The sequence below is a fragment of the Rhipicephalus microplus genome, chromosome 1 (genome assembly GCF_043290135.1).
Source record: "Rhipicephalus microplus isolate Deutch F79 chromosome 1, USDA_Rmic, whole genome shotgun sequence".
Lineage (NCBI taxonomy): Eukaryota > Metazoa > Arthropoda > Arachnida > Ixodida > Ixodidae > Rhipicephalus > Rhipicephalus microplus.
The window spans coordinates 295804894-295823156 of NC_134700.1; the positions used below are offsets into that span (position 1 = coordinate 295804894).

Consider the following 18263-nt stretch of genomic DNA (forward strand, 5'->3'; position numbering starts at 1 on the left):
GATGGCACAATGAGCGCGCATCGCCACATTGTCACGACGCAACGGCACGTGCTCTAATCTCCTACACGTACTTTGCCCCGCGGAGCAGAGGCAGGGTGGATGCTCATACCTGCGCTTGCTCATCTTTTGGTGGGGACAATCATACACCTTGGCTGACCTTGAACTTTCACTGTAACGCCACATTGTCACGACGCAACGGCACGTGCTCTCATCTCCCACACGTACTTTGCCCCACGGAGCAGAGGCAGGGTGGATGCTCAAACCTGCGCTTGCTTATCTTTTGGTGGGGACAATCATACGCCTTGGCTGGCCTTGCGCTTTCACTGGAACAATTCTGTTGTAATTACCGGGCACACAAAGGTCACTGAAATCGTTGCACAGTCTTCGTTTGCGAAAAAGGTGCACTTTTCATACACAGCGAAGTAACAACTGAGACGCTTATTGGCGTTCATCTGTACCTGTGAGCACGTTTCGCGTGTCTTTTGTGCCTGAGAAACGCAGGGCACGTTTCAATCTGCTTACCGTTCTGCATGTGAACTTCCAAATTCTTGCTATAACGTTCATTTCTTCGCCTTTGTGGCGGCAAATCGGTGACTTTGTTTATTGTAGTAAGCGTTTATTATGGCCAAAGACTTAATTGCCTCATAAACCTGAAAATTTGACCATCAGCGTCCCGCAGCGTCAGGGACGAGTGACGCAAAAAATTACATTAAGTGTTAACGTCATCGTGACGTAGAGATCACAAAATTTTAAACTCTTTCATGAAGTCACATATTATGGCGTGACGTCATGAGATTAAACGCCATACGATGCCGTTGTAGCCTCCTCCTTTAGTCAGCGAACAAAACCGGAGAGCGCTTGGCTTCAAGAGGAGACGGCACTTTACAGCGTGGCACGTGAAGCCACAGCTCCTGTAAATGCACAAGGAACGCAGCTTTTTCTAGAAAAAGAAACTTTTGAAAAGCATACTTGTTGTCCGTAGAAACTAGCATTATAGTCACTGAAAGTATGAGTCAATGAATTACGCTAACTTTACGCCATAAGGCTACTGTTCTATAGGTGCGTATACGTGACGAAGTGTTAGAGAAAGGTCGGATTGTTTCGATATGTTTCATTTAGGCTGTCGTTTCTTTTCTGACTAAGCCATATTTTCGCCTTTTCGTTGTTAATCCCTCGCAGAAGGCATTTTTAGTTGGTGAGAAACGACCTGGATTCAACAGCGTCTCAGAAATAATCGAAAATGAGGAATTACTACCCCACGAAAGCGAGTTTGAAACAGGTGGCTGCACTTTTGTGAAGTGGACCACGGGCACAACGGGTGCACCCAAAGGCGCCGAGTATAGTGAAGAGCGCCTTCTGCGTCATATTGTGGGTCTTGCGTAAGTAGTCTTCTTTGTCTTTCTTTTTTTTTCGTTCATTTCATTTAGTTATACTATCAGCCCCATCTGGGATTCAGTCATTTCAGCGACACAGGCGGTGCCACGCGGCTTTCCTCTGAATCTGGAATATGGTGATAATTCTGCGCAGTAGTTTGGTCTGGCGGTATTCATAGGCACTTATTCGTTTTCATTCAAACATATATGCGTTTTTTTTAGGGAGAGAAAGGGTGGTCTGCAGCGAAACTAGGGGGCCTCATGAGCTTTGCTGCCTGAGACGCGCACTTCAGCACCATCTCGTCCGCCATTTTGACCTACTATCGCGCCACCTGTAGTCACTGGAATTATCGAATAACAGAGGTGGAAAAAAGAAAACATGCCTCATCCCTCCCTCATATGAATTGGTTTAATATGAAAGCAAACGCGTCTTCATAGAAGTATGCTATAGTGCTTAATGTGCACTGATATATGAGAGCTTGTGCAATTCCTATTAGTGTTTTCCAGCTACAACATTGTTGGACGTGTATACAGCCACGTTGACGCCCAGTGGCCCGTCTTCATCACAATAACTATCACCCATGATCATCATTTAACAATTGTGATATCTGAGGCTTTTACCATATACCGGAACACGGCATATCATCAATCGCGCAAAAGAAGAACATCAACAAGCCCACACTAAGTACTGCTGCTCGAAATGCACGTCTTCCAACATCGTCAAATATGCAGAGAAAATGAACGGTGTGCGCTCTTGAAACCTACGCCAGCGCTCATGCATACTGCGCTTCAGCAACGTGGGACACATATGTTCGTATATCTGCTGGCCTGAATTTCGCTCCACCAAGACACGAGATTACCCATCGACATAATTGCCTTGCTGCAGTTCAAACCAATTATTAATTAGGTCGGTGCTATCACTCTCGAATTAGTCGGTGGTGAAACATATTTGGTGCATGTGGAAGCTGCACGACTTCAACAACGAGCTGTCGGGCGCTAACTGGGCGAAAGGCAACATAACTGTGTCGGCGACTCTCCGATGCACGCTCGGTCACTGCTCTTGCGTGCCGGCGCGCAATCTAAGACGCCATGCTTCAACTGCGTCATGCCGCATTACTTCTCTCGAGCACTCAGCACCACCCGCTTGGCCAACAGAGAGCACGGAGCGGAAGGGCATATACGTGGGAAATATGTAAGGCGCGTTTGCACAATGGCCCACAAGTGCATCCATCGCTCAGTCTTTGTTATTAGGAGTGAGCCATCGGAGGCAGTTGCGGGGCATTATCAGTGGGTAGGGCACTGGGCACTTTTCGTCGTTTCGCGAGTACTTAGAGGTTGGACGCCAAGGGGGGAAGGGGGGGGGGATTTGAATTGCAAAGAACTTCATTATAGTATAATACCATCATAAAGTGAAAAAAAAATGCCAGAGATCTACGCTCGGAGTCTACATGAAGTGCATATAAGCTGGGGCTGTTGAGTAGAAGTAGCAAGTCTTTTGCAAAATGCGTTTCTTGCGAAATGGAATAAAGCAAAAAAAACGCGCTTTAGCTGCTTCTGGCCGGAAAACACCAGGGTGCATAGCGTTACATAAAGCTGTCCTGTCGATACCTTGGTAAGCAACTGTCCCCAGCGCACATCACGTTTTCATGCTCAAAAGTTAGATAGATAGATAGATAGATAGATAGATAGATAGATAGATAGATAGATAGATAGATAGATAGATAGATAGATAGATAGATAGATAGATAGATAGATAGATAGATAGATAGATAGATAGATAGATAGATAGATAGATAGATAGATAGATAGATAGATAGATAGATAGATAGATAGATAGATAGATAGATAGACAGACAGACAGACAGACAGACAGACAGACAGACAGACAGACAGACAGACAGACAGACAGACAGACAGACAGACAGACAGACAGACAGACAGATAGATAGATAGATAGATAGATAGATAGATAGATAGATAGATAGATAGATAGATAGATAGATAGATAGATAGATAGATAGATAGATAGATAGATAGATAGATAGATAGATAGATAGATAGATAGATAGATAGATAGATAGATAGATAGATAGATAGATAGATAGATAGATAGATAGATAGATAGATAGATAGATAGATAGATAGATAGATAGATAGGCTAAAAGGGCTTGCCGCACGCAGAGAAATGCTTCGCATTTAAAAGCCAGGCACACTTTGACGAGCCAAGCGACAAGTATTTCGATTTTTGTTTATCCTATTTTGTAATAAAGCAAGAGACTTGCTATTACTACTCAACAGCCCCAGCTTACATGCACTTCATGTGGACTCTGAGTGTAGATGTCTGCAATTTTGATTTGGTTTGATTTGGTATTATACTTTGCAGTGGTTCTTTGAAATTCAAAAATAAGATAGCATGGTCAGGACTGAGTACATGAGAGAGTCAGCTGAGACTCCAAACATGATACGCAGTGTATGTGGGCCTCTCAGGTCGCGGTAATGCAGAAACTATGCAGCTCGCAAAACTATGTGACGCAAGCAAGTTGGATTTCTGCGGACACCAAGGAGAATTAAGCTAAGCACGTACAACCTGAATGAGCTATTTTTTTAGAAACGTTCGCAATCATGTCTTCAGTTTTTATGTTTTACTTTTTCTGTAATATCCAGAAAACGGCAGAAGCTGGAGGAAAAAGTTTCAAATAATTAAACGTTCCTCAACACCGGGTGTGACTGGAGCATTCAGAGATTTATGCGGTAAAAAATGTGATACATCTGTACCGGTACATCTGCCTGTTACAAAAAGTACAGCAGCAAACGATCATCGTAATCATCACCTTCCTTAGAGCTCTTACTTTTCCCGAGCGCTTCCACGTGTCTGAGTGCCATTTGCTTGCATATCGACCAATTAGGACACTTGCGAATTACTTACGAAGTATGACAAAGACAAAAGGGGCTGTAAAAATAAGCAAAAATATGCTCTATACGAAGGGCATTTGAAATATATATTGATTGCCAGATGCTGAATATTTGAAACTGCCTTGCTACCACGAAGAATTGACGACATTTGCATCGATTGGCGCGCCTGGGATGAGAGTCACTCCGCATCTGGCACCTAAACTGCGCGAAAAACAGCTCCTGATATATTATTGACCCACAAGTCACGTTGGCCAGTCGACGGAGTCACGCAGGGGGAAAAACAAGCGGTGGGTATAAGAGCGTAGCGTCATACGCGCAATGTTTCCCAAGATACATACACGCACATATTGTGTACATTAATCTACAGGCAGTTGCTCTTGCAGCAGTACCACCTGACAAGCCTTTCCTTACACAGTACACAAGAGCTTCTTTCGCAAAGTAGTGGAAACTAAGAGTTTGCTGAACATGTAGCACAACGATGGAGCAAAATGGTAGACGTCTTGTACTGTGCAATTACCACACACGCTAATGCATTCATGGTGTTCTAAACTACCCGGAGCCCTGACCTATATAGGGCGCCTCACATAGCATGGGTCGCACCATGGCGTTAGACCCCATAAAAAACACAGCAAAAGAGTGTATGCACGCGATAATACCAATAACCATGAGACACGGGTCTAATAAGGGCCCGAATCAGGCCTGAGGCTGATCCAGGCTTCAAACTCGCGAAAGCGTGCCCGGTCCGGACCCGATCCAATTAATGCCATCGTTGCACAGGGCTCATGACATGCTGTATCCAGGTATATCTTGGGCTACTTCAATGGTTAAAATATAATTACGGGCGTTAGTCGTGGGGATGGAAATTCACCACTACAACCTGGTTGCAACCGCGTCACATGGTGCTTTACCAGCGAAGCGTCAATGGACATTGTACTTGCTCTCATGTATCAATAAGCAACGAAATGCTCAGCTACCTTTGCTAAGGTCGTTTCACTTTTGCGCTATACCGTTTTTTTTATGACGGAGGGATCAGCCGTGCTTTATTTTCCTGGAATATGCAAGTGACAGCGATTGATCACAACAAGATTCGGGCTATAGCCGTTTTCTTGAACATGTTTTCTCTTAGCTCCGGTGAACTGTTTTCCTCGAATGACATCTGGCTGGGTGACTGCGCCATCTGCTATCTCACGATGGTCTACTTATGGCTTGCGGCGCTGCACCGGGGATGCACCATTGTGGTCAGCAAGACGTGCCACGCTGTACCTCTTGACGTCTTCGACGTCATAAAGGATTGTGAGGTATTGAACAACATTTTTCAATGCCAGAACATGTAACTTCTACCCAATTTCCAATCACTTTTTGATTTATTTAAAGCACCCATCTGTATGAAATGGGCTTGAGGTGGGCTGCCGTATTCATTCATTCATTCATTCATTCATTCATTCATTCATTCATTCACTTGTGAAATGTGGCATAAGCAGATACAACATTTAGGGAACGTGTACTTCATTTACACGAAAACAACAATGAATGCATAAAGATATGCATTTATTTAACAATATTATTATTGTTAATGTAATAACATTATTATTATTATTATTATTATTATTATTATTATTATTATTATTATTATTATTATTATTATTATTATTATTATTATTATTATTATTATTATTATTATTATTATTATTATTATTATTATTATTATTATTATTATTATTATTGGTGACTTATTTGCGATTTCCAAGCCGCCTGCGCACTCTGGACTACCTCTCTCCAATAGTACTTGTCTTTCGAATTCACGGCCACCTCAAGACACGTCCGAGCGACGCAGTTTGATTCCTGCGACAGCCTCTTGTAACAATACTGATTGTTGGCCTAGTTGGTACTTGCTTACTGACATGCTTTGGCCGCAAATAACACAAACACAAAGTAAAAAAACACAGAACGACAAGCACTAGTGGCTCCTTTTCCACTTGAATGTGATAGAAAGATGAAACCTGCCTCGTGTTTGAGCCAATGACCTCTTTGGATCTTTCTGTTGCTCAACGGCCACATCGGCCCCAGCGGTCCAAGGTCATTTTTCTTTCTAAGCTGAGCCCGGACACCAGTGCTGCCGACATCAGAAAACATATTACTTTAAAGGATCTGTCTTTCATCTCTTGCCGGTGCTTTTAAACTGAATTTCAGACCTATTAATCGTTTTACATCAAGGTTTACAATGTCACTTTACAGCGCTTGAATCACGCTTCGATGCTGCCTCAGGGATGCCTCTTCAATTGTTTCGTGGAGTGCTGCACGACGACCGCTTCAGCCCTCTCAGCTGATGTCAAGTGTCAAAATTGCCGTGTAACGTGAACACTGTGTGCCACAATGCTTGCGGTCTACGAGCGAAGACCAACGAGTTTTTCACCAATGTTATTTCGTCTTCTTTTCCTAATATCGCTGTTTCTGAAATCCGGCTTGGCCCTGAAATTTCCTCATCTGACTTTTTTTGTTTTGACTTTCACCACAATCCGCAACAGCCTATAGTTTTCAGTGAAACCCAAAAGAAAGGCGGTGGCATGCTGATTGCCACTGGCAGTTCACTGAAATCTCTTAGACCGAAAGACAAGCACGGACTCTTTCAAAGAATCTATTTGGTTAGATATCTGCCCTGAGCGCCGAGAAAAATTGTTGATTGCATGTTTCTATTTAGCACCCAGCATTTCCCTGCCTTGTTTCATTGTGTCATGTCTTTCATTGAACGTGTGTTTTCATCTCATTGTGGGCACAGTTGCTCTGGGTGACTTCAGTGTACCTGGAATTGACTGGAGCACGCTTAACGCTTCTTATTATAGTCCTTTCATCGAGGAAGGGTGCAGCCTACTCTTAGATATTTCAGCCGTTTAATTTTCGACTGCAACATAACACGGTCGTCAATTGAAAAGACAACGTCGTAGACCTCTGTCCGCTAAACCCATTGAAATTGCACGCTCCGACATCTCTCTTGTTCGTCCTGACAAATTCCACCCACCACTTCATGTACGATTATCTGTATGAGCCGAAACAATGAGCTACACAGTATTCATTTTAAACATTCTTCAAGATTTGCGTTCAAGAGAGGGAACTATACCCGGGATTTTATCATTACTTGTCAGCCGTTGATTGGTCACAAGCTACCGACAAACCAAATGGTGCTGAACAAGTGAAGGAATTTACGGAGCTTGTGTCAAGGAGCATGCGTAATTTTATACCACAATATACACATCGTAGATATACCTCTTGGTTCTCCCCTTAAATTATAAGTGCACTGAAGCGTAAAGATAGCACACACGGGAACGCTAAATGTTTTCCATTCAGCAAGTGGTAGGAAGAGTTCAGCTATTTCCGAGCTTTATTGAAATGCCTATATAAACGGGACCAAATTTTATACCTTGCATTATTAGAATTTTTTTTGTAACAGGCCAGCTCAGTTTTGCAAGTATGTACGCAAACGATCTAGCATAAGTGGGGAGTCCAGGCTACCATGCACTCGGACAGTGTCGAAGCGCATGCCGTCGCTAGTAGTTTTGCCACGCATTTTTCATCTGTTTGTAAGACCTGACTCTCTAGGACTTAGGTAGTACGACCACTTAAGACAGTTAGCACACCTAATGGTCTATTGCTGGATGAAAAGCTCACCTGCTCATGCATTAAGCGCTTAAAACCTTCCTCAGGCATCCGTTCTGCTATACTAAAAGCTTATGGTAGCATATTTGGCCCAGTACTGACTACAATATTTAACTGTCTGAATGCTTCCATATTTCCCAGTTCCTTAAACACTGGACAACAAACTGGGTTTGTTGTCCAGTGTTTAAGTCGAACTGCAAGACTGATCTTTTTAAGTACCACCCGATTTCTCTACTGTGTGCCACATCGAAGATATTTCATCTGGCTCTTCACAACATATTTTACGTTAGCGTGAATATTTCATTGATTCCTAATCAGAACGGTTTTACCCCTGGCCACTAAAGTATGGCGCAAATCTGTTCTCCTATTCATCCTATTTCTCGCAGTTTACTGTGACCTGATCAAGGCTTTTGACGTAGCCAGCAATTCTCTATTTTTGGTTAAACATGCCAACATTGATATTTACTCCTCTATTGTGAATCTCTTGCAGAGCTATCTGCTTAATGGACCATGTTATTTTGCCGTGAATGGCCAAACGTCTTCGTTGTAAAAAGTTACTAGTGGAGTCTCTCAACGGTCGGTATTAGGCCCACTCTTATTTTCAAGTTTTGTTGATGACGTTTATTTAGCGATTCGCTATTCTTCTTTTCTCTTGCATGCTGATGACTTTGAGATATTTAAGGAAATTAATTCAGTTGCCGACTGCCGTTTGCTGTAGCAAATTTGTGTTATTTCTCTGAATGGTGTCACAACCTGAATACCTCAAAGACCAAATTCATGAATATATCTAGCAAAACATCCATCGTGTAATTTCCATATTCTGTCTAAACCGTGCCGTTATGTAACGTATATGAGTTCTTTCTGATAGCATGCTCAGTTTTTCTGTTCACACCGAAGGTACTCTCACGCGATACATTCATTCTCTCGGTTGTGTTTGCAAAACCACTCGGCAATTCAGTTCTTTTACAGCCCTCCACAAATTGTACACCGCCATATGTCTTGCTCAACTTGAACAAGCATCTGTTATTTGAAATTACATTGCTAAATCTGCCATTGACGCCATTGTGCGAGTTCAAAAACACTACTAGACATTTACAATCATCATTTTGCTTAAAATAACGGTGGATCTTGTTATAACACTGCCAGATTATTATCGTTGCCACTGCTTCACTGCCGACGAAACCGCACTGATTTACTATTTCTTTACAAACTAGTTCACAATATGCTATCCTGCCCATAACTTCTCAGTTCACAGTATGCCATCCTGTCCTTTACTTTTATGTTGTCATAATTTTCCGGTTCTGCGTAAGTTAGCGAAGAAGAATCGACCATTTCTTGTACCTGCCGATTTCTTTGAACTTTCAAGATCTTGATATTTTTCACAGTCCGCTGCCAGTGTTTTTATTTCAGCTCTGCACTGTCTTGGCATAGTTTTTCACAATGTACAGATTCTTCCCTTTCAGTTTTTTGAGAAAGGTTTCTACATAGTTGTGTTTATTCCCCTTTATTTTCACTTCTTTTCTATGATTCTCGCTTTGTCTTTGTACCCTTGCCATTTTCGCTGATTTCTTTTTTCTGTGTATTTTCACTCTTTATTTGACTTTCCACAAGAGTTTTTTGAAGAGACCTTTGAAACAATACGCATTGCACTGTTTATTTGTATTGTTTTATATTTGCGTTCGCCTGCACTAAGACCTCCTGCAGGGTCGTTCCTGGCACGTTAAAAAATTGACTGATTGGTTAATTGATCTATTGATTCATGAAATAGTTTATTGATTGATTATTGTTGTTACAGTAACAAAATTGTACTAAAAAGTCACAGTTTCACCGCAAGGGAGAAACAATGAATGCGATAGAAACAAATTGGAATGTCTCACGAAAAGCGGCACCCACATCGAAACGTGGAGCGCGTTGCGTAAGAATAAAGAACGTGCAAAAAGCACACACACAGGAATAGCTAATAGTGCTCACAGCTCAACACTCAATGTGCTGCGCAAACACAAAGGGCGCACCAAATCATGTGTACACGCACAGGAATTTGCAGGATGAGCCCGAAGAACTGATGTCAAAACAGTTACTTCACTGTGTTTGAAAAGCGTGCTTTTTTTATGGAGATACTCCAGCGAGTGAGGTGACCTGCGTGCACCCTATAACTACAGCGCAATTGTCCAGGTAAAACATTGGCAGATCCCACGTATAGTGGGAATCGATGATATGCGAAGCACGAATGAGGAAGGATGATATGTCACTTTAAAATCAGAACAACGTTACGAGGCGGGCATAAATTATGCCTTACGTGACTTCTATGTCATGATTATTATGTTTGGACGTGCACTTACATTCATCGTCAATTCACGTCACGTGATACCAAATTTGGTATATGTGAAGCTAGCAAAACGGCCGCGAGCGCTTCATGAGCGTGGTACGTTGTCATATTTTTACAAGACACGTACGTAATAATTATCATGTTTGTACCAGTAATATTCACGTCACGTAATGCCAAAATTAGTATAGGGGAAGTTAGCGAAATACCATGAGTGTACAATGAGCGTAGCATGTAGTCATGTTTCACATGACACACATGCCATGATTATCATGATTGTGCGTGTCAATTACCTTCGTCGTCCGTTCGCATCACGTAATACAAAGTTTGGTACACGTGAAGCTAGAGAAACGGCCGTGAATGCATCATGAGCGTGGAATGTGGTCATGTGTTTACATGACAAACATCTCATGACAATCATGTTTGCACCACTCAGATACCTTGTCATCCATTTACGCCCCGTAATACCAAATATCGTATGCGCGAGGCTAGTGAAACGACCGCGAGCGCACCATGAGCGTGGCGTGTAGCCATAATTTACATGACAATTATGTCATGATTTCCACGTTAGAGTCTCTCACTTTTGTTCGGCATGCAGTCATGTCATCAGGTTACCAGTTTCGCAACATGTCATGTGAACGAAACCACCTCGAGATCAGTGAGGTCATGAAATGTATATAATGACATTCATGTCATACATGTCATAATTTTCATGTTATGACTAGTCAGTTTTGCTCATCATGCAGTATTGTTATGCCATACCAATTTTGGTATTGATAGCAATATCTAAACGGCTAGGAGATTGTAAGATCGGCCCCAATACCATCTCCCCTTCGGGACTTGAACGAGCCTACGCATCCAATGCATGACACGTTACCAATTGAGAAGGTGGACGACTCCATGACCATCTCCAACTTCTTCCACTCATCAGAGCTACATCCACGATTTCAAACTACAATCGTTGGCTGCATGTACCGATGGCCACCTCGTGCTGAATGAGCAGGAAGATATAAGAAGAGGAGCGGAAAAAACGAAGAAGCAGCCTCAAATAGTCCGAACAGAGCTGAAAAAAGAAGAGGGCTTGCAGCACATTAGAGGTGTCTGGCATAGGGTCGGCGGAATGGACTTGTATGAGCCCAGGACGCTGATATCATCGCATGTAAACGTGCTGCCGTCTTTTCTCGAGCATCCTGCCCTACCCGGTGTACCATGTGGACAGAGCCACCAAACGTTGACGCAACAGACTGTGCGCACTTCATTTCTGACGCAGAGACAGTGGCGAAAGAAACGCACTCCTTAGTTCTGACGACACCTCGAAAGAATCTTTTCTGCTCACAAATGCGCTGAACAACCTTCCGGTGTTGGTGATGATGCGAACGTGAGCGAAAAGCAGCACCGAAAAAACAAGCCAGCGACTGTGAGCCCTCGTTGGCGGATCCGGCAATCTCCTCCTCGTAATTAGCATCTGCCACTTCCTTCGAGACATAGCAAAGGCCGGCCACCCCATGCATCTTTCAAGCTTACGCGACCTCACTGCGTGGCTCGGACCGCCAGTTTCGTTCACCAGAGCCGCTTCCCGCTTATCCTTCCATGTTGCAGTGGGGTCCTAGCCACCGCGATGGCGCCAAGCCCGTTCACCAGAAACATTTATTTATTTATTTATTTATTTATTTATTTATTTATTTATTTATTTATTTATTTATTTATTTATTTATTTATTTATTTATTTATTTATACATACTGCAGCCCCCAATTTGGGGCTATGGCAGGAGTGAGCATTTGCAGAATGAAAAAAGAAAAAAATAACAAACAAACAGATCAACAGAGCAATAAAACAAAAGAACACTTAACGCAAATCAGCAAGGGCAAGTAAACAATTTTCCAGCGGAAGGGAGCGAATATCACCGGACAGTTGATTCCACATTTCGGCAGTGAAAGGAAAAAAACTAAATTTGAATGTGTTAGTTCGACAATGGTAAGGCTTGATATTAAGGTGGTGATTACTTCTAGTTGTGGACGGCGAGGCAAATGAGATGTAGGTATTGTGGGACATGCGATAGACCGAGTTAATAAAACAGTAAAGCAGTTTCATAGAATCTTTTAGACGGCGCATGCGTAATGTGGTTAGTTCAAGAGAAGACAGGGCAAGGGAAGGTGAAAAGTAGCGATCATAGTGGTTACAAATAAATCTGATAGCTTTTTTTTGAATAGCCTCAATTCTATCGATTTCACCCTGCTTGTGTGGATTCCATACGGGGCATGCGTAGTCAAGTATAGGACGAATCAGTGTTTTATACATTAGTAATTTAGTGCTTTTGGGGGATTGGGACAGTGTTCGTCTTAAATAACCTAACTTTTTTAAAGATTTTGTGCAGATAAGGTTAATATGCTGAGACTAAGATAAATTGCTAGAAAGAACAACACCAAGATATTTGTATTCTGTTACTTTTTTTCAGGTGGATCCGTTAAACGAGTACGTGAAGCAGGAAGGGGACTTACTATTCGTGAAAGACATAAGCACAGATTTGTTAAAATTTATACTCATTTGCCAGGTTGCACACCATTCACAAAATTTAGTAATGAGTCATTTAGACGATAATGGGCTTCAGGAGAGTCGATGGGTTCATACAAAACACAATCATCCGCGTACAGACGAATTTCACAGGTGACGTTATTAGGCAAATCGTTTATGTACAGTAGAAACAGTAACGGGCCAAGTACATAACCTTGTGGAACGCCTGAATTAACACTAACAATGTCGGAGTCAGTTGAGTTATAACAAACGTATTGCGAGCGCTCAGAAAGAAAATTAGAAATCCAGGTAACTAGTTGCGGGTTGTTTAATATGGCATTTAATTTGCATAGTAATTTAGAGTGAAGTACAGTGTCGAACGCTTTCGAAAAGTCGATGAATAGTGCGTCAACCTGATTACCAATGTCCATATTACTAGAAATGTCGTGCACGAATTCGGTCAGCTGCGTAACAGTACTATAACTTCGTCTGAATCCATGTTGGAAGCTAGACAACAAATTGTTAGATTCGAGAAATGCAATAATATGTTTGTATATAATATGCTCTAATAGCTTGCAGGAATGAGGGGTAAGAGAGATGGGCCTGTAATTGCTGAAAACTTGCTTGTCACCAGATTTATGTAAAGGTACTATTTTGCCGTTTTTCCAAGATCTGGGAACGGTTCCAGATTTTACGGATTTATTGAAAATTATTGTAAGGTATTGAGAGGTCCAAAGGGAGTAGCGAACGAGAAACATGTTGGGGATACCATCGGGTCCATTACACTTTTTAGTGTCCAAATTAAGTACGAGATTTAACACGCCCTCTTCAGTGATCACTACATCACTGATTGGAGACGTTGGATTCAAGGTGGAAAAAGAAGGAACAACCAGATTGTCGACTGTAAAGACAGACTGAAAGAACGAATTAAAATTGTTCAAAATTTCCGCCGGATCATCAATGATTCTATCGTTTATTTTGAAAGAATTACAAGAAGCATCGCGAGGCAGGACCGAGCGCCAGAACTTGCGGGGATTGTCGGATAGCAAACTTTGAAGTTGAACACGAAAAAAGAAATCTTTAGCTATATTTTGCTGCTCTCGAAGTTCCCTCTTGGCCTCAGTAAACCTGATAATGCTTTCTGGATTGCTCGATGATTTGCAGCGCCGAAGTCTTCGGACTTTACGAGATAAGTGTAAAAGATCGCGGGTCATCCAGGGAACATCAGTGTTTTTCTTTTTAGTCTTTGTAGGGATAAACTCTGAAATGCATGATTTTACTAGATTTTCAAAAGTGGTAGTTAGTGTATCAATGTCTCCTGAAGCGCTGAGTAGCACAAAGTCATCGTACGCATCCGCCAAAGCGTCTAAAACAGAAAGGTCATCCGCACGTTCAAAGTCAGCAAACGAAGTGAAAACATATCGCGGTTTATTGATTACGCATGCGAGGGAAACGAGAACAGCCTGATGGTCAGACAGGCCATCAATTATTTCATAGTCAAAGCCTTTATCCGAAAGGTCGGAGCTTAAAAATACGAGATCGAGAACAGCATTCAACCTGGTGGCACCATGAACAATTTGAGTTAAGCCGAAAGATACTGTAAAGTCTATAAGTTCCTTGCATTGCCGTCGACTAGGCGCGCTTGCAGGCATGGCCGAGTGTCTTGAGTCACGACCGAGACAGATGCTGGGGCAGTTAAGCAAGGCGGACGAACAAGAGGCTCAGATTAGAACAGCCGGCCCGAAGCAAGGATGCTGTCTCTGTCTCGTTGATTCCTGTGCCCGCATAGTTGCTATTGCAATAAAAGGATTCGCAATGTCTCATTTTTGAAGGCCTCCTTCACAGCAGGTATCACTCCGACGCCCCAGTAATTTAACTGAACCCCAGAAATTAACCTTCAGCATGTGCACGACGAAATTTAAGTATGCATACTCAGCTCAAAAAAAAGAAAAGTTACTTGGTCATAATTCATGAGTTCATTGAACATTCAATGGAGGAGAAAGAAAGAAAGAAAGAAAAAAAAGAAAGAAAGAAAGGAAGAAAGAAAGGAAGAAAGAAAGAAGGAAGTAAAGAAAGAAAGAAAGGCAAATCGGCATTTGCTACCTTACATGTCAAAAGGGGAACATGTGAAAACAAGAGAGGGATAGAAAAAGAAGAACAAAAACAATCGCAGCATATCCACAGAGTGAGTGATGATAAGCGGGGCGAAGCGGCCGTGCGTCTGTGCGCTTGTCCGTCCGTCTGTCTGTCCATCCGTCCATCCATCTAAAGAACAGTCCAAGTACCGCCATCTCGCATCTTTTCATCATATATTTATCATACACAAGTGCCGCCATCCAGTGGACATTCTGAGGACTAAACGAGAGGTGAGCACAACTACAAACGCGGGACATAAGACCCATGGCGTAAGCAGCTTCGCCCCTAGAAGATTTGTCGGCGCGCGCACACACACAAACACACACACGCGCGCTGCAGCGTGCCACGGTTTACCTTTCGCACAGTGCCGCTGCCTTTAACAAATGCACCACGGCTCGCATTGCTTCCTGGTCTGTGAGGGCGTGGGGTTGAGCAATTAACTTACCCAATGGCGCAGGCATCCGTATCTGACGCACTAATTTCTCCATCTCTTTCAGGCAGTGACTATTATTACCATCTCTTCAAGGATAAGAAGGATACTGGATTTTATGAAAACCACAAAGGACTGGGACAAAGTTTTGAGAAGAACGCTTCGAAGGATTGTGCTTGTCGCATCTACACCACCGCCAGGACTGGCGGAAGAGCTGATTAATACTTTCCAGTTGGCAGAACTTCGCAATATATACGGCATGACCGAAGCTGGAGGATGCATGACTCTTCCTCCGAAAGGAGAATTGTCCTGCGAGAACGTCGGTTTCCCAATAGCTGGCGCCAGGATGAAGGTAATCTCGCTCATCCACCACATGTCGCACTTATTTATCTTCACTCTCAGTCATGGAGCATCATAGCGTTTAGTTTTTAACTTGTACACGTCATGCACCAGCTTACTTCAAAGTGATTAGGCCCAACGGCCTAAAAATAAAAAGGTCACCCAATGATTTGTAATTTTCAGTGAAACCTGAAAGTAGAATGCCCATTGTGATGATAGAGATGTAAGAAGTAAGTAAGAAAATATTATTTCAGTGGAAAACAGGTCTTATAGGTCGCCGACTTGCCGGTTGTAAAACCACCATTTTGCCATGACGCCTGTGAAGCAAGGAGCGGTTCTCTATGACAGTTTCAACCACTGCATATCGTTTACTTTCACTGCTAACCGAAAAAAGCTCAAACACCTCGCAGCTGACGACGGAACAGTATCGCTCTCCGAAAGGAACACGCTCGCACAACCAGCTCATTGTTACGCAAAACTCGCGAATGCGCCAGTGTCGCCCGACGCTCCGACCCTTCCCGTGTTTGTAAAAATATTCATAATGACTGTTTTCCAGCTGATTTGTGCGTGCTCAAGTATTCACCCACATAGCACAGTTTGTAATCGAAAATTGGATGTTATAGCCTCTTTAAGCTTCTTGTGCCAAAATACTGCCACCAAATAATGGTCGATATTTGTTGTCACGTTCACATACAAAAAAATTGGCCCCGTATCTGCATGTTGCACTGCAAATTTCGTCAAAAGGCAGTATTCTTGCGTCTGGAGAGAGTGTAAAAAAAAAAAATTGGCAGATCCCTCGTACAGTGGGAATCGATGATATGCGAAGTACGAATGAGAAAGGTTGATATGTCATTTTAAATTCAGCTCGACGTTACGAGGCGGACGTAAATTGTGCCATACATGAGCTCCGTGTCATGATTATCATGTTTGGATGTGTCGTTTACCTTCGTCATTTATTCACGTGACGTAATGCCAATATTAGTATATGTGAAGCTAGCGAAACGGCCGCGAGCACGCTATGAGCGTGGTATGTTGTCATGTTCCTATATGACACTCGTGTCAGGGTTATCATGCTTGTACCAGTGATATACCTTTGTCATTCATTGACGTCACGTAACACTAAATTTGATATATGTAGAGCTAGCGAAACGGCCGCGAGTGCATCATGAAGGGCCCAATATACTCCAACGTGACGTTGACGCGCGCGCGCGCTGGGCACAGCGACGCTATACGTTGGCAAAACGCGAAAAGTCTATAGCCTCACGCCGTATGCGACCCGACGGCAACCGGCGCGAAATGCGACATGCTGCATTTCGCGCCGACAGCACTGTGACTGCCTCTTTTCGTGACGGAGGGATGCCGTACGCACTGAAATGCACATGCGTCAAAGCAACGCAGCGTGGCGCGCGCCTGCGAGTATGCGGCAGGACAAACCAGGTTTAAAAAAAAGTTGAAATTTTTTTTAATCCTCCTTGGGCAGGACTGGCACCTGGCGTGGCTACGCCGGCGTGACATGATGAAACGAACACCGGCACCCACGCGCGCCGTGTCACGTCGAAGTGTATTGGCGCCTTGACTGTAGCGTGTACTCATGTTCTCACATGACACGCATCTCATGATTATCATGTTTGCACCAGTCAGATACCTTCGTCATCCATTTACGTCACGTAATACCAAATTTGGCAGATGTGAAGCTAGCGATAGGGCCGCGAGCGCATCATGAGTGTGGCATGTAGTCATGTTGTTACATGACACGCATGCCGTGATTATCATGTTTAGATGTATTATTGACCTATGTCGTCCGTTCGTGTCACGTAATATCGAATTTGGTAGGTGTGAAGCTAGCGAAACGGCTGCGAGCACATCATGAGCGTAGCATGTAGTCATATTGTTACATGACACGCATCTCATGTTTATCATATTTGCACCAGTCTCATACTTTCGTCATCCATTCACGTGCCGTAGAACCAAATTGTGTATATGTGACGCTAGCGAAACGGCCGCGAGCGCATCATGAGCTTGGCATGTAGTCATGTTGTTACATGACACGCATGTCATAATATTTATGTTAGGGTCTGTCACTTGTGTTTGCCAAGCAATCATGTCATACCAGAGCAGTTTTGCAACATGTCATTTGTGAACGAGACCACTGCAAAAGCAGTAAGACCATCACATGTAACTCATGACATTCATGACATACATGTCATGATTTTCATGTTATGACTAGTGAAATATGCTCGTCATACAGTCATGTTATGCCATACCAAGTTTCGTATTGATATTATTATCCAGACAGCCAGGAGAACTAAAAGTCGTAGACGGATAGATAGATAGATAGATAGATAGATAGATAGATAGATAGATAGATAGATAGATAGATAGATAGATAGATAGATAGATAGATAGATAGATAGATAGATAGATAGATAGATAGATAGATAGATAGATAGATAATCTTGATGTTCGCTAAGAAATGCTTCGCATTTAAAAACGTTTATTTGATGTTCTGCACAAGAAACTCGGTGAATGGTATTCTGGAGGCGCTGCGTTAGAGTTCTTCGAGCGTGCAGTAGAGGCGAACGAGCG

The 18263-nt window shown here is 42.9% G+C and overlaps 1 protein-coding gene across 1 annotated transcript in view; it reads left to right on the plus strand.

Moving 5' to 3' along the window:
• Positions 1-18263, plus strand: part of LOC119159443 (uncharacterized) — a 50055-nt gene that overhangs the window by 14685 nt on the left and 17107 nt on the right. The window contains exons 5-7 of the mRNA XM_037412201.2: positions 1180-1379; positions 5413-5584; positions 15406-15690. Coding sequence (XP_037268098.2) covers positions 1180-1379; positions 5413-5584; positions 15406-15690 — 657 coding nt within the window. The remainder of the gene's footprint in view (positions 1-1179; positions 1380-5412; positions 5585-15405; positions 15691-18263) is intronic.